Source organism: Sprattus sprattus, assembly GCF_963457725.1.
Source record: "Sprattus sprattus genome assembly, chromosome: 15".
Taxonomy (NCBI): domain Eukaryota; kingdom Metazoa; phylum Chordata; class Actinopteri; order Clupeiformes; family Clupeidae; genus Sprattus; species Sprattus sprattus.
This window is the reverse complement of record NC_137913.1, coordinates 21,805,863-21,832,639: the sequence shown is the minus strand read 5'-3', so window position 1 is coordinate 21,832,639 and position 26,777 is coordinate 21,805,863. Positions and strand designations below refer to the sequence as shown.

General features: G+C 43.2%; 1 protein-coding gene across 1 annotated transcript; it reads right to left on the bottom strand.

The window, feature by feature from the left end:
- Positions 1-479: 479 nt before the first annotated feature.
- On the bottom strand, positions 480-25,073 carry stpg2 (sperm-tail PG-rich repeat containing 2; the record flags this gene model as incomplete). Its single annotated transcript, XM_080852642.1, has 13 exons — positions 480-614; positions 4,913-5,028; positions 6,903-7,071; positions 16,435-16,527; positions 16,619-16,782; positions 17,244-17,403; positions 19,195-19,302; positions 21,854-21,962; positions 22,969-23,084; positions 23,967-24,140; positions 24,262-24,411; positions 24,513-24,619; positions 24,968-25,073. 13 exons carry the CDS (start codon positions 25,071-25,073, stop codon positions 480-482), a joined length of 1,707 nt encoding a protein of 568 aa, XP_080708768.1.
- Positions 25,074-26,777: the final 1,704 nt, after the last annotated feature.

Below are 26,777 nucleotides of genomic sequence, written 5' to 3'. Positions count from 1 at the left end.
TAAATAGATAATTGATCAATTATATTGTATAATGTATAAATGGTATGAGGTTTATCTATTTGGGTATTTTCACCAACAACAAGCTCGGTAATGTTTTTATATCAATCAATACGATTAATGCTTTGAAACAGCTAGACGACCAGCAGTGCCTTTCCATTTTGTTCACTTTAAATGGGCTAATTACGGGTCAAACTGTAAACATGTCCAGCTCTCTGTGTCTGCAGATCAATACACCTAATTCATTCCCCTCACAGTCATCAAACCACTGGTGGTAAAACGGTCGAAGAGAAACAACAAAAACAAAAAAATACAACACAGACTCACAGACTGAAGTTCTTGAGTTGTTTATTTTTTTATCATTTATTCATTTTTCATGGATGAAAAGTGACCACTGAAGAGAATCGAGATTATAAATGCAATGAAATTATCCCCCACATGTGGGATTCCTCTGGTGGTGTCCGGTGAGCTTTAACGTGGCACTATGTGCTGTGGATGGAGAAGTTCTCCAAAATGTCGTTGCGCGGCCTAAGGGCAGGGCTCTGTGCCATCAGTGGGTTATGTAGGGTCACGTTGAACGTGCCTTTGAGCACCGTGTCCAAGACTGCAGGGCTGAGCTGTGGAAGAGAGAACGAAAGAGGGAGAGAGACAGAGCAGGAAGTGAGACCCACAGAGAATTCATGCAGCAGCATCATCATCATCATCATCATCATCATCATCATCATCATCGCAGGTCAGGCTCCGGGGTCGCGCTCAAGAGCGCTGTTAAGTGATAATGCGCGCACGTTTTTCGATGAGTCTCTAAATTTAATGCTGGCAGAGTGAAGTTGCTCCGGCGTCATTTCCATAATGGCTGCTTGCGTGAGTGTGTTTAAAACAGCGAGCCAGACATTACGAGCCTCTTGCTCTGGGCGCGGCAGTCTCAGCGAGCGAGCGAGCTGCGCCCCCTCAAGCCAGTCCCTTTAGAGGGGAGACACCATGTCCTACAGCCAGGAGCCGGCCATCAATAAAGGAGATGACCACAGAAAAGAAAAACAGGAAGAGGGGAAAACAACAGCGGAGGGCATCAGTAGCAAAGGAGGGGCTGAGCAATAGTGATGACATGGCACTCTTGGGAACAACAAAAGTAAATCCATATGGATTTCTGCCCTGATTTATTCACTCTTTCAAGATCTCCCCTGCTCTTGTCAATGTGCTCTTTCACATGGCATTTGCCATACCCTTGACCTGTGATGTACACTGACAGACATCAACAGAGTCTCACATCTCGACATGAAAACAGACCGTGCATGCACAATGTCATGTAAAGGCCACTAACTCCCACACTGGTCTTAAAATTCACATGGAATCGCCACACTGCAGAAACCCCAAAGCATTACAATGTTTGTATTTATTTAACAGATTGAATATCTGCTGAAGTTATACAAAATCTAATATTATGTTTTGGAAACGATGGAAACACATCACTGATACAGGATAAATATTAGAAGATGTGATGTAAAATGACTCAATCTTCACCACATCCAGTTGAACAACGAGAAAGCGGCTGGATTTGCTGGTATCTCACAGATGACTGTGACAGGGCTGTCACACTTGAGACACAGGATCAAAGACAATTGTAGCAGTCTTGGTCAGGATGGACTTCTCTTGTAGCTCTGCGGTACTCTGGACAGATGTTATCCTATGGTCAAATATGATGTATAGAGTGGTTGAGAACGTGAGGAGGAGGGGGAAAGAAACCCTGGATATGAGTAGCCACAATCGTGTCACTCTGGACTTGCAATGACCCCAGAAATAACGAAACCTTAAACAGAAAAACACAGGAAACATTTCTGCACTTTGAGAACGCTGGATGGTAAATAACTCCAGGCCATAAAACTATTACCACTTCTCTGTCCAGTTGATCTGGCAGGAGCTGCACACTGCTGGCCTGCAGAGTCCCCTGATAGAGCCTGATGACACTTACCGATGGCCAATGAATCTAAATACTTCACTTTCTGCTGTCCACGCTGCTGAAATATGGCCAGTGGAAAGAAAGAAAAAAAAACACTCCGGGAGCCTGGAGCGAGAATAAAGAAACATGCTGGGCAGGCTGCTCTGTCACACGCTTTGTGTGCTGATCGCAGAGGCTATGGAGGCAGTGTGTACTGAATCAGGCAGCTCCACCATGCACAGCTGGGAAGTGTGTGTGTGAGTGTGTGTGTGTGTGTGTGTATGTGAGTTGGAGGAGTTGAGGTGATCTGAGTGGCACTTCAAAGCCTGACCTCAAACTCACCTCCATTGGGCCTGGGAAGCCTGATCCCCCGCAAATACACAACACACACACACACACACACACACACACACACACACACACACACACACACACACACACACACACACACACACACACACACACACACACACACACACACACACACACACACACACACACACACACACACACACACACACACACGTATGCGTACATGCTTGAGTTTGCGTCACTTCATCAGTATTCTTGCGGCAGACGGCAGCGGAGGGTTTGCGCTTTGTATGCCTGGCGTGACGGTGCGTGGGGATGAAGCAGGGTGCGGCGTTCAGATAATTATTGATCTGGTTGTGGAGGTTCAGCGTTGGGATGCCCCCAGTGTGCGGGAGGTGCCGGGCCCCAGGTTCACCGCCGCATGGTAATGGGGCACCCGGGGAACGGGGCGCAGTAGGAGCTCGGAGGGCTGATCAAACCCAGGGCGACGGCACCCGACTTTTAAGGAGAAAGGGAGGATCATGGGAGGGAACAAAAGGGCAGATGGAGAAGATTAAGAAGAAAGAAAAAAAAGAAGGGAAAAGGGCATTTCTCTCTCTCACTCTCTCACTCACACACACTCTCTCCACTTGTTAGACCATGTGTGGAATTTGTGATCATGACCTGCCAAAAATGCCAGTGCCCTGGGTAAAACCAAGACATCTCTCCACTCACACCAAAAACAAACCAAACACCAGTGTCTCCAGTTCTCAACAGTGTCCAACATACTGACAGACTACTTAGCAAAACATAGCAATTATACGCACGGGGGTGAACCCTAGGAGAATATTTTTAGGTGTCAGTGTGAGCTGATAAAGGACTACTGACAGCACATAACACACCGCACAGGTGCATCTGGCAAAGAGGATAAGCCGTTGCCCATTATAAATCTACAGTCATTAGAGCAGCAATCGTTTCACCGACACGGGCACTGATAATGGATTGCAACTTCCCTTTAATTGCTCTGCACAGTCAGAAGAGAAGAGCTGAAGAAAAAACTGTCAATTTCTGAGAATCTTGTGGCAGTCACTTAAATTGTGTTATATTCTACACATCACAGTATATTACTGCAGTGTATGTCATAAAGCCTCTGTATGAAAGTCAAAGATTACTACAACTGAAATGAGACACGCGTGTCCCCCGATCATTGCTCTTGCCATTTCACAGCACGACACGGCCAACAACAGTTCGAGCCAATCAGCTCACCAGGGCTATCTAGCACACGGATGTGCGATGCTCACAAACACACACCAGTTACTGGCAAACGCAGACACAGAGGACTGACTGGGCAGATTCAGACAGACGGATGCATTCTTTTGTCCTTACATTCTCTTCCAATCTGCTCACTGTAGCACCAGCAGGCTGGTCAAGGCCAGGCCAATCACCCTCTACTGTCCAACAGCACAGAGCAACTGGGAGTTTAGATTCACTGCTGTTTCTTTCTGACAGACAGGCAGAGCCCCACGCGGCTAAATATAATTTCATCTCTGCATAATCAAGAAGAGTGCCAAAAACACTTAACACACGCAATGACATTCAGGTGGATTTTCCTTTTGAACGTCTTCTGTTAACATGTGTGTGCACATACTGGAAATGACATTCCTGAACAGATTCACTTAATTTGGGCTGGAGGAGCTAGGTGAAACTAAAGCGAGAGATATCACTGACTCATGTAATATGTCATTTCTTGAGGATTTGAGGTAGCGTATTAAAAAGTCAACATTTGTATCGCTGCGTGAATCATTTTTAGACTGTGACAGCGTTGAGAAATTTGCCTCTGAGATTTTTTATCATCTTATCTCAGTCTTAAATGCTCTGCTCTTGTAAGGTTTCAAAACTGGACTACTGAACACCTCCCATGATGCCAATGTTTCCTCTCTGACTACTGAACACATCCCATGATGACAGTGTTTCCTGTTTGACTACTGAACACCTCCCATGATGCCAATGTTTCCTCTCTGACTACTGAACACATCCCATGATGACAGTGTTCCCTTTTTGACTACTGAACATATTCCATGATGACAGTGTTTCCTGTTTAACTACTGAACATATTCCATGATGACAGTGTTTCCTGTTTGACTACTGAACATATCCCATGATGACAGTGTTTCCTGTTTGACTACTGAACATATCCCATGATGACAGTGTTTCCTGTTTGACTACTGAACTCATCCCATGATGACAGTGTTTCCTGTTTAACTACTGAACATTTTCCATGATGACAGTGTTTCCTCTTTGACTACTGAACATATCCCATGATGACAGTGTTTCCTGTTTGACTACTGAACATATTCCATGATGACAGTGTTTCCTGTTTGACTACTGAACATATCCCATGATGACAGTGTTTCATCTCTGACTACTGAACATATCCCATGATGACAGTGTTTCATCTCTAACTACTGAACATATCCCATGATGACAGTGTTTCATCTCTGACTACTGAACATATTCCGTGATGACAGTGTTTCCTGTTTGACTACTGAACATATCCCATGATGACAGTGTTTCCTGTTTGACTACTGAACATATTCCATGATGACAGTGTTTCATCTCTGACTACTGAACTCATCCCATGTAGACAGTGTTTATGCACAGGCACTTGTCCACCATCCACCACAGACTCACCTGGTAGGTGCCCGGGCCAGGGGTCGTGTCCTTCTGACTCTTGAAGCGGTCCTCGCGGGACCCGATTAGTGCCAGTTTGGCACTGGACTTGATCTCTGGGCTGTAGTGACCCGGTCCTGAAAGAGAGAGAGAGAGAGGGAGAAAAAAAAGTTACGAGTAAAAGAGAGTCCTAATGTTTTTTCCCCTCCCCCCATATCCTGAAAGAATCAATATAACATGTGTTTGAATGAATGAACCCATATTTTCATTTTGGACGGGTGAGAGCTGAATGGTGTGGGCCTCGGCCAGGGACTGATAAGGGTTATGGAATGATGGAGGGGCAGAGAGGGAGCGGACTCGAGTAATTATGGCCAACCTCGTACCGTGTGACATTTCCACCGAGAGAGAGAAAGGCCTTCTCAATTATTATTTCTCGCTCTCTCTCGGCAGAAATAAGTCATAATTAATCAGAGGTTTTATAGGAGGGGTTCTCCCAGAGCAAAAAATAAATAAATTAAAGTGTGGTGCCCAGCACCTGCAACGCTGCTTACAGCGATGGAAAAGGAAAAAACCTGATTGTATTATGAGCTCTGTTGCATTGCACTCCTGCACTCACTGCTGCGGTTTTAACCTGGAGCACATTTGGAAGTCGTGCACCCCATTACGACTGGCAACAGTTTTTGGAGGGTGTGTCAAGAGGCACCTGTCAAAAAAAAAAATGCTGATTGAAAATGTGTTTTTAATCAACCTCCCATCAAAGGAAGGGATGCAGCAAGGCAGCAGATGAGAGGTGAAAGATGAACACACACACAGACACACACACAAGTCTGGAAAATGCAAATAACGTAATAGGTGAAATGAACTACCCATGTGTTTGACTGCAAACTTTGCAAACAGTCAAATCTATTTAAATGCAAATCAGTCTTTTATTAAGCGCCAGGTGACGGCCTGGGCACAAGGGGGAGAGGTGTGATTTTTCCAAAGAAGTGATGAAACTCTCCAGTTTGAAACAACAGGCGCAGGGGGGAAACGTCTAATTGATGTAAATATTTGGCTAACTGCACAGGAAAATGGATATGGCTCTTGGCCTACATTGACATTAGATTACGGCAGTCAAATCTGATGAAACGAAAGGTCAAAAGCAGCGAATATAATAGGCACATACATTTCACACATCTCCTTCCAATTAAACACTTCCATGAAAACAGAAATGACTCATGTGTGTTACGGTGTTTTTTTAGGGAACCTGGGATGACGGAGTGGGGGCATATGAAGGAGGACTTCCTACAGGGAATTAAGAAAACCCACACTGGGGAGGCGGTGATACAATCTACTGGATGGCTACATTTACACACAAATTGTCCAACATTTGAAGTGAACTTTAGTGTAGAATACTGTACATAATATTCATTAAGACCGATTTCTTAAAGTAAAGGGTAAAGAATGTGTATGATTCCTTCAGGTGACTAACCGGTATCCTTTCCTGAAAACAGCACTTGGCTAATCCAATGCCGTTAAACATCAACACAGTGTTGATGTTTGTTTTTTGTGATTAACCTCAAGCTGCCAGTTAATAGTAAAACAGGAGTAAATAGTAAAAGAGGTCAAGCAGTAGAGCCATGACGGTATCAGGGCCTTCGCAGTTTTCTCACTTTGGTAGTATGTGATGTTTGTATTTATACGTAGCTGTCTTTTCTCCCATTTTCAGACACCTCAAGGCTTCACACATCCTATACATGCAAGGAGCTAAACAGTTCCTGCAAGCGGAAACGTCATATTGATGTAAATATTTGGCTAACTGCACAAGAAATGTGAGATGGATCATGGCCTACATTGACATTAGATAAGGGCTGTCAAATCTGGTAAAACGAAAGGTCAAAAGCAGCGAATATAACAGGCACATACATTTCACACATCTACTTTAAATTAAAAGCTATGAAAATGAAATGACTGAATGCAGGAGTCCTGTTATGGTGAGCAACACAGGGAACATTAATTTGTTTTAGGGTACCTGGGACATCGGTGTCAAGGTGCATGAAGAAGGACTTTCGGGGTGTGGCACTCAGGAACGACCCCTGTCTCCTCTGGGCGTCCTTGTTTCGGGGTGCTGAGTAGTGTTTGCGGCCATAGGTCTTGTCATAGGCCTCCCGGACATTGTACAGGCTGGCCGGGGGGGTGTCCTGACAGAGGGATAGATAGTCACGTCATTCATACCATATTCAAATGACTTACGTATCGTAACGCGACCTATTATCCCGCGGGCCACCAAAAAATCCACTTAACAAATATGTTTTTATCAATATAAATATGGTTTAATGAATCAACCTTACATATTTCACAAGTGACAGGTGTGTAGACAATGCACGAAGTCTTGTTTGACTCTCAGCAGGAACATTTCTTACCGTATTTTCCGATTTGTTTTGTACAGTCGCGAAATGGCAACAAAGTTGGCTACGACCTATTATCCCGCATTGATTTAAAATGCCGTTGGAAATAAAGCTCAACAAGAAAAAGAATTTACACCGAACGTCGCAAAATCAAAATTCTACTATTTGTATCAGGCTGGTTTGTACACGCAGTATTACAACACTATCTTATACACTTCAATACGCTGTATATGTGCCATTTTTGCTACCAAGCTAATTTAAATACCCTTTTTGGGCAGGGACTTAAGTCTTCCGAAATCCGCGATCCTGGATGGCACCGAAATCAATATTAAGTAACGTGTACCAGCGCTTGCGGGATAATAGGTCGTGCGGGATAATAGGTCGGGCTACGATACATAGTCCAACTCATGCAGTCCTTTTTATGGGAAACTCATATGTTGATGTGATGTTCACCTTAAAATCCTTCAACTAGGTATTTGTCATTTGAGGCTTACACAATACAGTCATATGAAAACGTTTGGGCACCCCCAATCATTTCCATTATTTTAAATTATAAATTGTTGGGCGTTTGGATCAGTAACGTCTTTGTCATATATATAATACTTCATGGACACAGTAATATTTCAGCAGTGAAATAAGGTTTATTGGATAAACAGAAAATATGCCATATCCATTATAACAAAATTAGACAGGAGCATACATTTAGGCACCCAAACACAAAAATCACATCAATATTTACTTGAGCCTCCTTTTGCGAAAAAATAACAGCCTCTAGACGCTTCCTATAGCCTCTGATGAGTGTCTGGATTCTGGATGAAGGTATTTTGGACAATCCTCCTAACAAAACACCTCCAGTTCAGTTAGGTTTGATGGCTGCCTAGTGTGGACAGCCCGCTTCAAGTCCTCCCATAGATTTTCAATAATATTCAAGTCTGGGGACTGGGATGGCCTATCCTCTGCATAAATACCTTGGTAGATTAGATTTTGAGTAATGTTTCGGGTTGTTGTCTTGCTGGAACACATAACTCCGGCGTAACTTCAACTTTGTAACAGATTCTTGAACATTATTTTAAAGAATTTGTTGATATTGAGTTGAATCCATGCGCCCCTTAACTCTAACAAGATTCCCAGTACCTGCACTAGCCACACAGCCCCACAGCATGATGGACCCCCCACCAAATTTGACTGTGGGCAGCAAGTGTTTTTCTTGGAATGCTGTGTTCTTTTGCTGCCATGCATGACGCCTCTTGTTGCCACCAAATAGATCTTTGTCTCATCAGTCCACAGCACTTTGTTCCAAAATGAATCTAGATTGTTCAAATGTGCTTTTGCATGCCTCAAGCGAGCATATTTGTGGCGTGTGTGCTGAAATAGCCTCTCCCGCATCACTCTTCACATACAGCTGTTCTTTGTGCAAAGTGCGTTGAATTGTTGGGCGATGTTGAAATTGTTGATTTGATTTGATCTGCAGCGAGATGATCTTGCAGGTCTTTGGAGGTGGTCAGAAGGATGTCTTTGAACATTCTGACCTTCCTTCGCCTTTGCCTCTCCGATAGTTTTCTTGACCTGCCACTTCTGGCCTTAACAAGAATTATGCCTGTGGCCTTCCTTTTCTTGATTACATTCCTCACAGTGGAAACTGACAATTGAAACCTCTGGGAAACCTTTTGTAGCCTTCCCCTAAACCACAATGCTGAACAATCTTTGTTTTCAGATCATTTGACAGTTGTTTGGTGGCCCCCATGTTGCCACTCTTCAGAGGAAAATCAAAGAGAAGCACAACTTGCAATTGGCTACCTTAAATACCTTTTCTAATGATTGGATGCACCTTTCTATGGAATTGAAAGCTTAACAAGCTAATCAGACTAATTATGTGTTGCAATGAATCAGTACTGAGTAGTTACAGGTATTCAAATCAACAACATTATTAGGGTGCCCAAATATTTGCACAGACTATTTTTCACATTTGATTTCATTTCACACAACTAAATACCGTTACATTAAATATCTTTGTCTGGAAAACACCCCAGTTCTTAGTGATAACTAGACAAATTGATTATATACCACGGTGATATTATAATAATAATGCAGCCTCAGAGGGGTGCCTAAACTTTTTCATACGACTGTAGTGCCTGATGTTTCTCTATTTTCTTTTCTTTTAAGGGATAATTTCAATGCATTGTGGCTTATGTGGCAACCATTTAAGGTTCACACTTAGGCCAAAAGCACACAAAACCTCTGGCTTCACACGTGCGTCGAGTCCCTGGTAAAACACCTGTGTGTTATCCATCTAAACCTCCATAATGAACTTCAAGGTGTCTAAATCGTCACACATGTCCCCCACATGTCTGGTTATATTAATACATCTCCTATTCTGGAAACATTCTTTACTAGCCCCCTCCCCAAGTATAATTACAGTTTGCTATAGGATTTCGTTTATGTCGGCACAGCTCTACTCCTGGTCAGTTTATCAGGCCCTGGATGGGGTTTCAGATGGATAATAAAGCTAGAAGAAAGTGAGTGGATCTGTGTGTGCAGGGGGTGTGGGTGTGTTGGCTCATTCACAGTCAGAGTTGATCTGTGTGGCAGGGTGTGTGTGTGTGTGTGTGTGTGTGTGTGTGTGTGTGTGTGTGTGTGTGTGTGTGTGTGTGTGTGTGTGTGTGTGTGTGTGTGTGTGTGTGTGTGTGTGTGTGTGTGTGTGTGTGTGTGTGTGTGGACTCATTCACAGTCAGAGTAACATATAAACTGTCAGAAAATCAGTAGCCCCATGGAAGGGGCACAGGGGTGGGAGCCATCAGGGTTCAGAGATTAACCACGTCGATATGGTCAATCATTTGGCCTCCCCTTTTCACCCCTCCCCCTGGCCTGGCTGGTGCAATAGCTTGCATAGCTAAGGTTTGGTGAGTGAACAGACAGATTGGAAGCATAAGAGGATGAGGAGGAAAAGCTTTACATGAGGAGAAAGACTCATTCAGACAAGATGGGCCGTGTTGAAGAAGCAGGCTACAAGATGGACTCAAGAGAAAAAGAGATAGACAGTAGGACAGAGAGGAAAAAAGAGAGACAGAAAGAGAGAGTATACACACAGACAGACAGAGAGGGGGGGGGGGGGAGAGAAGCGGAGAGAGAGAAATAAGAAAGAGAAAAGCCTCTGCTGTATGTGGCGGACTGCTCCAGGCTCTTGGCTCAGTAAACACTTAGTGGGCACCTCACATCGTGCTCCCACCTCCTGTGGCGGCTCGGCTCCTCTCCCCAAACTTCACCTGCTTCTGCACAGCTGTCTCCACACAGCTGTTTCCCACATGTGGCTGAGCCTGGCAGATGGAGCCAGGCCTACTGGCCCGCAAACAGACACAGACACTATTGGGTGGAAGGAGAGATGCCTGTTTACAGAGAATTAAGAAAACACGCACTGGGGTGGCGCTGACGCAATCTATTGCGAATGGCTACATTTACACACAAATCGTCCAACGTTCAATGTGAATGTAAGGCCACGTCCACACGGAAACTTGATTGCCTTAATCCGGAAACATTTTTGGATCCGGTACTTTTTTTTATCGCGTCCACACAGAAACGCTGGAGCAGAAGGGAGTGGTTGAATCTGCTGTAAAGACGTCATGGAGCATGCGCATAAACTGAGAGAAGACAGAAGTTGAGCTCCAACTAGCAATCTTCCGATTGCTGAACGACTTCTCTACCACCTGAAATCACTGTTACCACAGCCCTCAAACAGGACTAGTTAGATTTGCGCTTTTCGCCATAACATCATTTGTGTTAAGTTACCTTTTTGAAACTGCAGTCTATAATAAAAATCTTTGTCAGTCAGATTTGCTCATATAGGCTATTGCTGACACTTTTAAAAACCGGTTTTGAACAATGGTCTGATAAAAATAGATTAAACAGTGATGGATTAATGTCATCCCTTTCCTAGCCAGCTTTTTAACAACAGCGGATCGTGTGTTCACACGAACACGGATCCACTGGCGGGTTTCGAATCTACCCACTCTGGAGACGGATTCAAAAGGTTGCGGATTCAGTGACCTAATCCGCTGGGTTTGTGTGGAAGAGAGGCCGTTCAGACAACATTTCCTTCCGTATTCAGGCAATCCAGGTTCCGTGTGGACGGGCCCTTATTGTAGAATATATATTATCCATTGTGACAGATTTCTTGAAATGAATGGTAAAGAATGCCGTTTTCTCACCTTGGTAGTATGTGACACATTTACAGGTGTCGATTTTCACACTACAAGCCTTCGCACTCTCATCCTATGCAAGGTGCTTGACAGTTGCTGCATATGTAAGACGCTATTTTATTTTAAAGACTTATGTTATTTTGAACACTTATTTCTTTCTTTGCCTCGCTACTGATTTTCTCACTTATAAGGGCCTACAGGCGATGTTTTCTGCAAACTGCATCTTTTTACCCTCTTGTCTGGGGGGATTGGATGGATGGCAAATTGCAACTTCACAGCATGAGCAAAGTCTTTCAAAGAGCTTGTGATCTCTGCTCCAACAAAGATACATTCCCCACAATAAAGACCGTAATGAATTCCACACAGGCCATTCCAAGCAAATAAATGTGTAGGTTTGCCATGCAAGGCCATTTTAAAGAATGCTTTTATATCAATTTCTCATCACAGACTCAGACACACAGACAGACAGACAGACAGACAGACAGACACAGACACACACACACACACACACACACACACACACACACACACACACACACACACACACACACACACACACACACACACACACACACACACACACTGTCCATGCCCACACACCCTAATGAGTGATGATAGCTCATTATGTATAATAGACTGTGGACTGCATTGGGATAATAACGTCCTATCTGCATAGTAACACAGGGGCAGCAACTGTATGATTAGCCAGCCTTACCCAACAAGTGGTGTTGAATAAATGCACATTATGTGTCAATTAAAAGTATTTGTGCTTGTTATGTTTTGGGGGAGGAGGGCTACTCACCCTGTGTGAAAGCCTACAAAGATCCTGAATCAAACGCTAATTGACTCCTGCATGGATGACAAGGCCCAGTATCCTAATTAGGTTCTCTCTCCTACTCATTAGGATATGGGTGTGGGGGAAAAGAAATTGGCGATGCCACAAGCTTGCTGGGCAAACTTTTTTTTATTTGATTTACGGCAGGCTCTCCTTGATCTGGTCAGTTGGAAAATAACAAGGCCAGGGAAAAGAGATATTCGACAAAAGCTGCCCTTTGAACCTTCGACAATCTCCTACCACTAATGGGCATCGGGCACACACTGTAAACAAACCATCAAAAATGACAAATAAGCCAGCTGCACATAAAGAAACGATAAAGAAAAAACTATTGTGTTAATAAAGACAGAAATCCACCACCTCTACAATATACCATTCATTGGTCATATTCTCAAATACAGCACATTCAGTACTTCATGTTTCCTCATAGAAAAAGCAGATGAAATGGACTCTCAGCTCTGTCTCTGAGGCCCAGTGAAACTAGTGCAGAAACAGTGCGGCATCTGTACCTTCTGGCGTTCCACCAGACCAAGGTCTCAGCTCGATAAAAAACATTAATGGGAAAGAGCTGTCAGTAAAGGAGGTCAATACGGCCGCCGCAGGACATTACCGCCATCTCCGTCGACACTGTCCACCAAAGACCACCGTATTTCTAATTCTTTTTCTCCCTCTCTCCCTCTCTGTCAGGAAAAAAAAAGGCTAAAATGGCACCTGAAGCCTCGGGGTGGACGTGCTACTATGCAGTACTCATGAGAACGGACAGCCTAGACCTATTACGCACATTATAACTGACAATCATATCTATATCCTTCAGCGTCTAGTGTCAGACCTTGTACCTCCGCGCCATACATCCCATCACACCCAGGCTCTACCACAAACCCATCACACCTACATCCAAAAACTTTTAATAGCTAGGCAGGTATAATTTCACCCACGGATCTCAGCACCCCTTTTCATCCATCTCCTCTGGGGATGGTTGAATGAATCGATGTAATGCTTGTTCGATAAATGTATGTTTAGTGAGGCTTATTATCTCCTCGGCCTTCTAACTGAATGAATAATGATTCTCAAGTCTTATTAAAGAAGAACCAAAAAAAAAACATGGAACAAATTATTTGTTCCTCCTCCTTACCCTTGTCATCACTGATGCTGATGCCTCACCTTGAGGTTGTCATTTCCTGTTAGTGGCTGTCCTGCTATTCGCACTGACAGTAAATGGGCGTTATTTATATGAAGGGCGTCTCTGGGTCTGATGCCATGCTATTCTGACTTTGCCATAATGCGGTGTGTAGAAAGCCTTTTGAGACATTAGGTGTAATGAAACTAGCCTCTTTTACTAGCAGTAGTGCCTACCAGGCCTTGCTCATATTATTAATGACTCTCACTGAGAAAGACAATATTCAGTGTCGATGTCTTATCTAATGGGCTTGTGAGTTGAATGAAGAATTGCCATCACATTGTTTTGGAAAATAAGTAATTAAAGGGAAAAATGGTTACACTATGTTAAGGAATATAAGCCATGTTCTCAGATACAATATACTCAAATATTACTCAAATGGAGTGGAATGAGTTGGAATAACTCTCAACGTTAACCTAACTGCCCTAGCATATTTGACCATTTATGGTTGTATTCCTGTGTGCTCAATTCACCTGACAATGATTCTGGCACTAATGGCATGCCATATTTCGTCTGTTCGTGACCACAACGTCAACATCAACAAAATATTTACACTGCACAGTGTGAAAACCTCCTATCTCCTCACGCTACTTTGACAGACACACAAGTAAAAGATGGACAGTGACAGAGAAAGGCCCTTCTCCACACCCTTTCCCGGAATCAACATGACAGAAAAGCCTGATTAGGCAATGATTAGACACTTTTAATATAGGACGCGGTGGGACGCAGAAGCATGTGGAACATGCTGTGCTGTTAACTGCTAAGGCGTCTCAGGGTTTTTCATTAACTGTGCTGAGGGGGGGGGGCCAGGCGCTGCATTATTTGAGCCCTTACATCCTGCACTATGTGGGGCACCTCACACAGAGAAGGAAGAGAACTAGGGGAGCGTTCAAGAAAGTATGTAAAACAACAACTCTGTGTCTCTGAACTGCCCAAGTGTACAAGAATCTGGGTGAGTCATAAATGCACCTCTCTTGACACATAACTGTAATGTTGTAGGGTGTAAGATTGGGTTGGCATGAACTGTAGGGATCATTACACCAGCCCTGGACTGTACAAATCTCATTTATATGGTATACATGTAATTGAACAAGAAAATGAAGTGACCTCAACTGACCTTTAAGTAAGTAGATAATGGGACACACCATACCATAAATCAACAGAGCACAAAGTCATAATCCTGACTGACAACTGCATACGTTTTTCGTGAGATGAGACATAGTTCCTCTTTGATTTTATGCTCTCAAAAGTGCAGCCATTATATCTGTTTCTGGTACACTACAGGGGAAAAACTTTAAAAATGTACACCTCTTTCAAGAGCAGAATGAGCAATTACCTACTGCAGCCAATTCCACAGCTCCATCAAAAGAGCCATTTCTACACTAACCTCTACTAATGAAAGGTCTACAGTCATTATTAGACCTACCCCAAGTGCCAAGTGCATATTTTAATGACTGTTAAAGGCAATTAATAAGAGGAGCTACATGACGGAAGGGATATTAATTATGTGTCTGCTTGTATGAGGGTCTACAAATGATCAACATGGGAGGATGCATTGTGTGGAATGGGTTGCTGGTGTTAACAGAATGTAGTGCTGCTATTCAAAGTAGGGGGACGCTCAGGGAGAGTTGATGCCAGCTGAGACTGCCTATTGATAGAGGATGTTTATTATTCCCACAGTGCAGCTCCTCCAACATCAGCAGCTATGATGCTGATGCGCCTCCCTGTGTTCCAGGCATCTGCTGCCCGGGCGCTTCGTGTCAAACGCAGACACTGAAAACAACACATCTGCAACAGAATGGGTAGGAGGGCGCGGTGAACTGAAATCCGAAGCTCCACTGGTTCAAATGGAGTGTGCGGCTCTCACATCAAACAGAAAAGCTTAGTGCTGAGACGTGTCTGTTGCATGGGTAAATAAGTCACAGGGCCCCCGCTCACCTTAAACACACATCCCCAAGAGATGCCTTTCCCCCGAGCTGACAACTGAGAAAGGGAAAGTTAACTATGTTGTCAGTGGGTGAGATAGGAACAACTTCAGCTTGTACCTGGAGAACTGCAATTCTTTTCAACAGAACACCACATAAGAGTACAGCCTGCACAGAGTCTTTTAAACCAGGATCACTTAACCACTCAAGACAACGTATTGCATGCTCTGATTGATACTAGTAAGAGCATTATAAGGTAGCAGTTTGTATGGTTAGGTTCCTACCTCTGATGAAAAGTCACAGTTTTAAGATACAAGACGTTTTCAAACAGACAACGGGAGCCTCTTCCACCCACTGTGAAGAAGCCCCGGGCTCTTTCATGTCACAAGCGCATCTCACCCCACTACCACAACATGTCGCCTGGACTGGAGAGAAGAAGGCCCTCACCATGGTAACCAGTTCTTCATAATAAAGTACAAGCCGGTAAACAAGACCTCGCCACAACCAAATTCTGACAGCCTGAAAACACATGGTCTATGCGCCAAATGGCAGTGGCAGCTGCCTCTGATTTTGCCAGTGGGAAAACATACTGTTGTTGACAGGTAGGAAAGACATAGTGAGGCACTGAGAGTTGTTTGGTCTGTGGGGAGGCAGACGCTAGAAATGTGATGACACACACAGAGTCCGACAACAATTTCATGTTTGATCAGTTTTAAAACGAGAAGAGCACTCTGCTATGTGTTTACATGTTCTCAAGCTGTATTTTTCTCGCCATGCAGCAGAATCCTTCAAGGGAGACATCACTCACACTAAAAGTGCCAAGGTGTAAGAGTAAACATGGCAAGGAAATGTTTGTTAATTCAATCAAAGCATCTGATTTTGTCAAACGTTAATGTAGAAATGGTCATTCCAACATTGGAGGTGGTCGGTTGAACATTGCATTAATGACAGATGGCTTAGTAACCATCAGCACGTGGTCCAATTGTATGGAAAATCGGTGTTTTCAAAGGCTTTTCTGTGTCTTACTTGGATCATCGTCGAGGTTGACAGACGTTCTGTTTCTGACTTAAATGCCGCGGTTTGATGGCATTTGTATTGCTCCTCAGTCTTCTTCTCCACCTAAAGCACGGAGCATCGTATTCAAATCTGAAACCAGGGCAGTGTTTTGGTGAGCAAAACCCAACCCACATAAGACAAGCTTCAGCCCTACCTTGTATTGGCCCGGCCCAGGATCGTAGATGTCTGACTTGTTGAAGAACAAGGGGCTCCGGCGTGCCGACGAGCCAAATGCCCCTCTCCTCGTGCTTTCCAAGAAAGCCTTTTTTATGCTTTCCTGCGCAAGCCCGTAGTCAAACACGTTATATGCACCAGGGCCTGCAATGGAAATGACATTAACAGGCAAGGAGAGAAAAACAATCCAAAAATGGTGGAAGGGAATACTGCTACATGGTTCAGTGTTTACTCTAATTTTACCTTGACAGAATTCATTTTGAGCACAAACTAACCTTCAGCAAAAAAGGCATGTTTAAGTAGTACTGTGGCGGAGTATCTACACAATGCAAAATGTACCTCATCCATAGTAACTTTAAGGTGGCAGGCTTTTTGCTGTGTTTTCTTCCTCTGCATTCATTTAATCAAAAAGTATTTTATAGGCACACAACACTGAGTCATTGACATCTTTGCAGTGAGTGGGTGGCAACACTGTTACCATTGTTTGCATGATAATCATAAAAACTATTTTTTTTAAAAGTCTCCTGCTAAGGTGAAATAAAAGAGACAGCCTAGAGGAGATGGGCCTGATAAAATGCTTAAAGACTCAGGACACAAAAACAAACCTGGAGTGGACGGCTTCCTCTTCTCTGAGACGAAGCGCACGGCTGTCAATCCAAACGGGCTTTTCTTGAGACTACTGGTCTTGCTCAGCAGCTCCAGTGCACAGCGCGGGTCATTGTAGGCACCAACAGGGGGCGCTACTTCCTTCGCCGTGGTAAAGCGCTGTGAGTCAAACCAAACAGCATGATGTATCATCCATTAGAGCCACTGTGACTGTGACCTAAACTGTTTTATGATCTGACGTTTAAAACACCAGCATATTAAAATAAAGTGTACGGCACAAAGTTATATCAACAGATAAATCCTCCAAATAAAGTTAAAAGGAAACTAGGAAAGTGCTGATTGAATGGCTTTCACTCTCCAACTGTCTAAAGGTTCACCTTGGAGAGTCTAATGGTTCACCCTGAAAGTCACCATGATATACAATCCATTCCCTCTGTTTCAATGTCAGGAACCCAAGCTGAGGCATTCACTTAGTAAGAATTGTCTACATCTTATAAAGCGACACTCAAGGGCATCCGACTTCCAGGGACATATCACCTGAAGGAATTCAAGGTCAGAAGTTCTCACGTGTGTGGTTTTCCCCTAAAACCTAAAAGAACTAGACGATCAATGCATTTCTTTCAATGCTACAAGGCTAAGGTGAGGGGGAGTAAAAGAAGAAGAAGTGTGTGTGTGTGTGTGTGTGTGTGTGTGTGTGTGTGTGTGTGTGTGTGTGTGTGTGTGTGTGTGTGTGTGTGTGTATTAGTAATGAGTTGTTGAATTATAGAGCTCTTACGAGTTGTTCCACACAGGACACAGCCAAGGCTGAATGTGCCAGATTGCATTAAAGTGCTGCATTAACTCATGTGGACTGTGGGAATTGCGGCTCAGATCTAGCCTCAACACGAGCAGTAGAAAGCGTCTGATTAATAATCATAAGTGGATAAATTCTCAAGGAAAGAGGCTGAGCTCCAGCTGCTCCACTTCTCTCCCCCCTCCCCCCCTCACACTCTCTCTAGGCGTCCACAGGGGCCCCATCAGATGCTGGAGCCACTAGCCGACTGTCTGATCTCAGACACGGGAGCACCTCGCAGGTTGGCACCAGTGAGTTCATATGGAAGATCAGAGGCGACCGCAGCTTGTGCCAATGTTGAAAATAAATAATCTAATTAAAAATAAGATGGAAAAAAAGGTCAGAGAGTTTTTTTTTCAGCACTTTCTCACTCCTTGTAAGCATTTCTGTCTGGTGTGTGTATAAGACTGAAGGGTTTTCATCATGGCGACACCAGTACCATGTGGCAGTTACTTGGGAGTGTGTGAGGGTGCCTGAGTGTCAGGAAAGAAGTCCTTCATAGAGAATCATAACCTCAGGTTTGGAGTGTCATATCAAATCACCTCAAATAAGAAGACAACCACATGACGTCTGTCTCAAAAACCTCTGCACATTCTGAGTGAAAAAAAAAACCTAAAAAACAATTTCGCCACAGCACAGCTATCCCATCCCACATCAAAACACTGAAAAGGTCATTAGGTTTGGATTTCTCTCCCAGCCGCCATCATCAGTCATGTGCTGAGCACATCTGGAAAGACCTCCTCGGCTCCCCTGCGCAGGGCACCGTGAGACAGAGATGGGTGGGTGAGACTGGATGGCAATCTCAATCGTGTCCAAGGGGCATATTAAGTGTCAAACCCGCTTCACACCACCAGAATAAAGACAGATGGCAACCCTTTTGAGCCATCTCCCTGTTCGCCTGTCACTTCCTGTCAGCGCGTCCATTTTAGCTGTCTATCAATCCGCCAATCGAATTCAAATCAATTCTTCCGGCACCGCACTCCTCCAGCCAACAGATGTTCTGACGGTATCGCAACATGACAAGGAAAGAGAGAGCGTGGGGCCTTTAGTTCTAAGTGCGCTGAAACAAGAGAAGATCAAAGGAGGATAGAAAAGAAGAAAAAAAAACAGATGCTCACCTGGGCCTGGGAGAGGAAGGGAGGGATGTAGACCAGGGGGGCTCCGTATGGGGTGCTGGGCTTCTCAAACTGACTCTTAATGTGGTACTGCCCAGGTCCTGGCACACCCTGAAAGACAACAGAGAGCAAATAACGAGGAAACACACAGATGATCAATGCGGTTTGATTGATCAAGAATATATGGCCTGCAGGATATCTTTCACAGCTTCAAGCTCCAACCCAGACCCTTTTTTTTCTCTTGAAGTTGTCAAACACTCAATTACAAAGATGAAGAGCTTCAACCTCACAGACAAAGACAGGGACAGGAATATCAAAGGCAGACCGAGAGAGGGAGAGAGAGATTGTCAGAGGGAGAATAACCTTCCTCTGATCAGACATTAGAGTGCTGTGCGGAGGCGGTCATTACGCTGCACCTCTTCCCTGTCCCCTCTCACCTTCCCTGGGAAGACTGTCCCACATGGCACTCCACACCATGATTTATAGGCAATTACAGTCCACAAGACTAATGTCAGCTTACAGGGAAGGGGGAAAGGAGAGGCAAGTGAGGTCATACACTTTCTGAAACAAAGGAAAACAAACACACAAACACCTTACACCCACAACCCCCCACCGCAGCGAAACCTACACCAACAAATTTGCAAGAGAGGCTTATCAAAGTAAATGAGGTGGAACGGTGTCTGGGAGGGAACTGCTAGCATAGGCATCTCGCCACACCTGTGATTTTAACGATTGCTAACAACCACAAGCATCAGTGTTAGCCCCTCCTGCCACCGTCGGATCCGTCCTACTGCACAGCACCTCGTCCAACACCTTCGGTGTCAAACCTGCACTCTCGCCGCACGAGAGAAAAGGTATATATCAATACATCTTTATGGATGCGTCTCTTGGAGTAAGGTCAGCACAGACCCATCTGCTCTTGGGTAAGAAAGCCAAAGCTGCCTAATGACTGCAGTGGGAGTGGGCCTCCAGCGGAGCGGAGGGAGGGAGGGTCACACCGCAGGTGCTGCATGGCTTGTGGCCCCTTACGTGCATGGGCCATGGATGCAGTGGAGACTGGCTCAGAGCACTCCATAAAAAAACACAACTTCATAAAAAACAACTTCATAAACCGGGTGCAGGTGAGGTAAGGGCCCAAGATGCCAATTATTACTATACCACTAGATTCTTCAATACTATCTCGCTACTAACATGGCAAAGGTACCCGGTGAAAACCATACCACTTTTCTTAAGGAAGGCTTCATAGTTCCAAAATGGTTCTGAGCACTTTATTGCTAACAGTAAACGTTAATGTTTACTCTGAGTTTTGGTGGCCCAATTACTGTCACTTATTTCCAGTATGATACTATTTTCAACCCAGTTTTCATTTTCTGAATCATGAAAACAGGAATTCAAGTAATTATCAGTCATAGTGCTATTGCTGTCCTCTGCTGGCAAAACGATGCACCCTTGAGGCAAGATTATCATACAGACATGCAAATGCAACTGTATCAAATGAGATGTCTTTCCTGCCAAAGTATGGGGTTGAGGAAAGGGGATCAGACCTAAAATGAATATGGATTTTCCATATTGTAACCATCTGTGTCTACTAGCGTTTCATAAATATATATATGAAACTGTCATGTAATGTTAAACGCAACGGAAACAAAGTCCCCTAAAGAAAACAGTACCACCTGTGATTTAGTCTTTTTTCTTTTCTTTTCACATTCTGGCTTTGGCTGTATTCTGATTGATATTACACCTCTGTTAGGACATCAGAGTGATGGGAGAGACTCCACAACTATACTAGTGATCATCACTTCGGTTAACTATCTTGCATGATGCCGAAATGAAGCTTGTGCCATCAACTGAATTAAATATGGATATCATTTGATCAGTTATTCACTCTTATTATTTTTTCAGATTGTGACTCTCTGCAGCATAACTGAGTCAGAATTTAACGGAAAAATGCATTAGCAGTCAACACTTGGCACAAATGAAACACGTTAGAATATTGACACACAAATATTTATACATTGAGCTTTAGCGCCCTCTGGTGGGGCATCACATCCTGCTAGTTTCAATTATGATCCATCCACAGAGAAACTGGGTCAAGGCGAATGATGAAAATGCATGTATGTTTGTTGGCAGGTACACAACAATTTTTTTATAGCAGACTAAGAGTCTAACATGCCTATTCTGCACACATGTTAAAGCAAGACTACAAACTGTATAGCCACAAAAAAGCAACTTTTTACAGTGATCTGTTTGATGTAAGCATTGAGAGTGGACTTACAGAGCCTCCCTACTGCTAAAGAGAAAAAAAAACATTTACCTAGCCAAACATTTCACTGTTTCAAGCAGCATTTTGGCATTTTGATCTCAATCTCTGTTGCCTTAAAATGTGTGAAAGAGAGGTGTTATGGTAAATCATTGAAAATAATAAGGCTGTGTGATGCCACTAATTCCCATGCTAATAGGACAGTGATCCCATTTTTATGCCTTGTTCTCATCGTTCATGCCTTATATCTCAGGAGGTAAAGCAGCTCGTTGGGTCGACCCAAAACAACACTTGAAGCGCAGAAATTCATTAAGGATGACTGAAATCAGTATGAGGATTCCAGGAGAAGAGTGGGAGTTGGTTAAGAAAGAAAGAGAGAGAGAAAAAGGGAGAGATGATCACCTTCTTCTCTTCCTGAAGGGGGACTATTTCGTGGTAACGAGGGATGGCCAGCTTCGCCCTGCTCTTCTCTTTCTTCACGTTGACGTTCTCACAGCAAGTGGCATTATGCCTATTCAGACAGAGAAAAGCAACGGCAGACCATCAGTCACCAGCACAGGAGACCTCAACGCGATCGATCTCCCTGCTTTCCATCCACTCGGCATGATAAATCTGCTCCCATACAGTATATCTGTGTATGAGCAGAGAGCCTGGAGAAAAGAGCCGGGAGATGTGATTTATACATTCTGTCTCCTGTCTCAATTACAGAGAGTGGGGGCGTGATGAGTGCGGTTGCCAGTGTTCTTCCTGCAACAGAGCTGTCAATGCCTTTTTCTACCCTCGCTATCTATTGATGGGCGGGTCATAGCATGGGAAAATGCTTAGTAAGAGCCCATCTGCTTCATCTTAAGAAAAGAGCTGCTGTGGATGGTGCCGTAGGTAAGGGGCTGACCCGACAAGCATTAGAGCTCTAGTTTGAGTTCTGATTCTCTGACACCGACACGTGTCACTGGCAAAGGTTTTGGAAATAAATTCAATTTTATTCATCTGCTGTGGCAAACCAAAATACAACATTACCTTTGAAGAAGTGCTCAAAGGGTAACCTAAGCTTTCTCTTAATCTGGCGTTCTGAGTGACAGGCCACCAAGACATTTTGGTTTCAGATGTATTCAATTTAAAACCGTACTAGTTTACAGGCCCCATAAGCTTAGAGCAAAGATAATTCCACCTGAAGTATTTTTCCTGCCACACATTCCTCCACTAACCCCATGGACAGAGTCAAATTATCACAGTCAAATACCAAAGTAATTTATAATGCAGTACATTCAAGGAAAATGTCTGCTCACTCAAATTTTCGAAGGAGCCATTAAATACAAACTTGTCAATAAAGAAGTCAAACCAAATGTCCCTCCAAGAACAAGGTTTTGTCCCCAGTATTAAGCTTTTATTAGGGCTTGGAGGCTACACAGTTTATTTTGCTGTGAGGCCTCAGTTTGTCTGTAGTTAGTATTAATGGCTGATTTTACTGAATAGGACAGCTGATTTTACTGAAGTTAGGTTACTTAGAGATTACTTACACATCAGGGTCATAATGACAAGGGCCAGGGCCATCTATCACCTTCTGTTCCTTGCGTTTCCCAGTCATATTTCCAAAATGGATTCCTTTGTACTTGAGAGAGGATGAGTTATCTACCTGAGAGAGGGATGAGACAATAATTAAAAAGAAGGTGGAAGTATGAATACTGGTTTTCAAACAAAAGACCACCCATGAGCCTGTCACTTCATCCAAACACATTCCAAAAGACTAAACAAATAAACCAACACACAGGGAATAAAGGAAAACTGGAAAGAAGTCAAAATGCTATTTTTGCAGGCTCTTAGTGGGCCAATCAACTGCATAGCATCAAAAGCTTTTTGCCGAATCATCTGAGTCAAACCGAGGATTGAATGCCAAGCCAAGTGGGAGGGAGAGGGAGAAAGAGTGAAAGCAAGAAATTGATGCTCCTTTAATAAATGTAAATCACTGAGCTCTTCCTGTCTGGCACACACAGCGGACATAACCTACCTCAAGGACATTGTTGACTTGGTTAGTCAATAGCAAATGAAATATGATTTAATTGAAGCCAAGACCAGCAGGCATTGCATTATTGTAAGTGAATATTGTAATATAACTTAAAGAATAATTACTAATGGCCCTTTTTGTTGACATCAGGATGGATTAACATTGTGCTCTGTGACTTTTAAAATGGCTTGACCATCATTAGCAATGGAAATAGATTCTGGCAAATTAAGAGGCCCGGTGGTGCATTAGATATGTTGCTGCTAATGGACCACTCTCATACCGTTGGCACACACTTCCTATTTTATGTTGTAAATAGAGGGAGAACAAGGAAGATAAATGTGTGTGTGTGTGTGTGTGTGTGTGTGTGTGTGTGTGTGTGTGTGTGTGTGTGTGTGTGTGTGTGTGTGCGTGTGTGTGTGTGTGTGTGTGTGTGTGTGTGTGTGTGTGTGTGTTTGAGAGAGAGAGAGGGAGAGAGAGTGAGACAAAGAGAGAGTATGGACTCTGTGAGACTACATTTCTCACCTGCAGTGGCTTGTAGAAAGCAGGTCCCAGTGTGGCATCCCTTTCTGGAGGTGTCTGTTTGGAAAGCAGTCCCTGACTGTTCTCCTCATAGCCATAAGATTGCCCAGGAGATGGGATGGAGGGTATGTCAGGTTGTTGAATAAACCTGATGCGATTAGGCACGGCCTACAGTGTAGAGGAGAAAGCAAGGTGTTACACATAGGGTTCAGGGGATTTCATTAAAACCAGTCATTCAGGTATGCAATTTTAAGTCTTACAGTTGTGCTCTCTGTGAGTGTTTACATACCAATTTCATATTCTCCTTTCGTGAGGTGTCCTCATGTTTAGATGCAATTGTTAGGGGAAGATTATATGCTCCTGGGCCTGGGATATCTGGAGGCACCTCGTCAAAGCGTTTTGAGCGATTCTGGAGACTCTTTCCTCCAGGAACATGACCCTACATGGCAGTGATGGTAATAATTTGTATCAATAGGAGACAGTGTGCAACTCAAAATATGGAGAAGATCTACTCCATTTTCAATCAAATTTCTATATCACCTTAAGCAGGGAGTTGTACTGGCCTGGGCCTGGGGTAGTCAACTCATCATTAGATAGGTGAAACAATGTCCGTCTCTTGGTTAATGATAGAAATGGTGCATAGCCATCTGAAAGAAATTAAAGATTGAGAGCATTATAGCGTTGCTTAAAAGTAGCCTAGCTGTTGACGTTTTTGCTGATCTGAAAAGGTGCTATATGGTTACTTGACTATAATACTAAATTAATCTAAGTGGATCTTTAAAAACACAGTATTCATTACCGTTCCATGCTGGTTAAATGTTGCTCTCTCCACCAGAGCTAATCAAACAGTGGTGTCGCTCCAAACACCTTAATTGAGTTGGTGAGTTAAACAGTGCTCATTTTGCCATGTTCCATTTACGTTTAACCTTACAGCATCAATTGATGTAACTGGTTTAAATAACACCTCTGTTAACTTGCTTCCACCTAAAACCTACCCGATGCACTGGTTTGGTATTGGCTGACCTCATATGATCCTGGACCGAGTTTGGATGAGGTACTTCCCACTGTAAACAGCGTAACTCGGGGGGAACGACCATACATACTTGCTTATGTTTAATCCGCAGCACACCTAGTAAACTCTACCGGACACGAAATATTTACATCATAATGAAGGAAATCTCTCTGGTGTATTTAGGTATATATCAACACTGTTCGGAGAGTGTTATGCTAGCTAGCTATCGTTAATCTCCTCTGGTTAATTCAACATTAGCCAGACAAAGTTCGATTGTATGTTGCGTTGCTTGGACACCTGAGAAACGTGTGGTCACTCAAGGGAACATGGAAACAAAATACGAGCGTATCGTATAACTGACATGACACGTTTGAGAAAAAAGAAAAGCCTACATTTTCGAGTCATTGATTGGTCCACTGCAGGCAACTGCGTTCAAATAACAAGTACTAACTTGAAGCTGTCATTACTGCTTTGACATTGTAAAGATGTGTTTCATCCGTAATGATGAAGACAAGGTGTTACACTACAGATCCTAGCCTACTTCTTTTTACCTGTTAATTTGCACTTTACTCTTTCATGATACCACTTTAATCTAAGTGGATCTTTAATGATAAAGACAAGGTGTTATTACAGATCCTAGCCTACTTCTTTGTACCCGTTTGTCTGCGCTTTACTCTTTCATGATACCACTTTAACCAGATATAATTTGAAATGTTATCTAGTAACTCCATCTAGTGGTTAACGGAGGTATGGGGAATAATGTTTGATAGCATAGAGCAGGGCTTCAGCATAGACATGTCTATGGGCTTCAGTACCAACAGGGCCAAATTGGGAAATCACTGTGTTTTCGGGGGCCACATAAAATGCGACACCACTAAAAATATATTCCTATTCTGGCTTGTCAAGTGGCATGTATTCATATCCAACTACATTTAATAAGGTCAGAGTAAAAGATTCCAGGAAACACTGGATATGAAAGATAACATACATCCAGACAAAAACATTTTTTTAATTTTTCAAACATCTCATGGGTGCTTATGTTGTTGCCCCAATTTATTGGTTATTTGTCAGATAGACGAACAAAACTTTCATTATATGGGCAATATAACTACTATTCATGGGGACCTTTTGTCATTTGTCATTTGTAAAAGAAACTAGTGAAACAGTATCCTGAAGAACCAAAAGTAGGCCACATTCACATATTTGTAAAAGACATAAGTGAAACAATTCAACAATGAAACAATTTGTGTGAAACAATACAAATATTCTCTCAATGAGGTACGATTAGCTAGCCTGGGTGCCATCCGTTTTGTAAGCGCTCCACTGATTGCGGCCTTCTTTGTTCAGCGAGAAGGCAGCAATCAGTGGAGTGCGTACAAAACGGATGGCACCCAGGCTAACGATTAGCTATAGAACTCTGACAGACTAAAACAGGCTTTTGTCATTCATGTGATCAGATCTGGGTAGTAAAATAACAACCCAGGCTAAACATATAACCCCATACATATAATTTAATTGTATTGTACATATAATTGTGTCAGTGGGGAAAATACTGTACACTGCCTACATTTTTTTTTTTTTTTAAATCAGACACAAGACATCTTAATCAGACAGAAGGTGCTTAAGAGGCCCCCATTCGTTGGTTATTTATCAAATATGCCATCCAAACAGAATCAGTAGATGGGCACTACACAGTAATTCTATTCAGATATAACTTTAGTTTTGTATTTTTCTTTGGTAAAATAAACTAGGAACAGTTAAGCTTGATTAATACTTCTTGGAAAGTGTCGCCG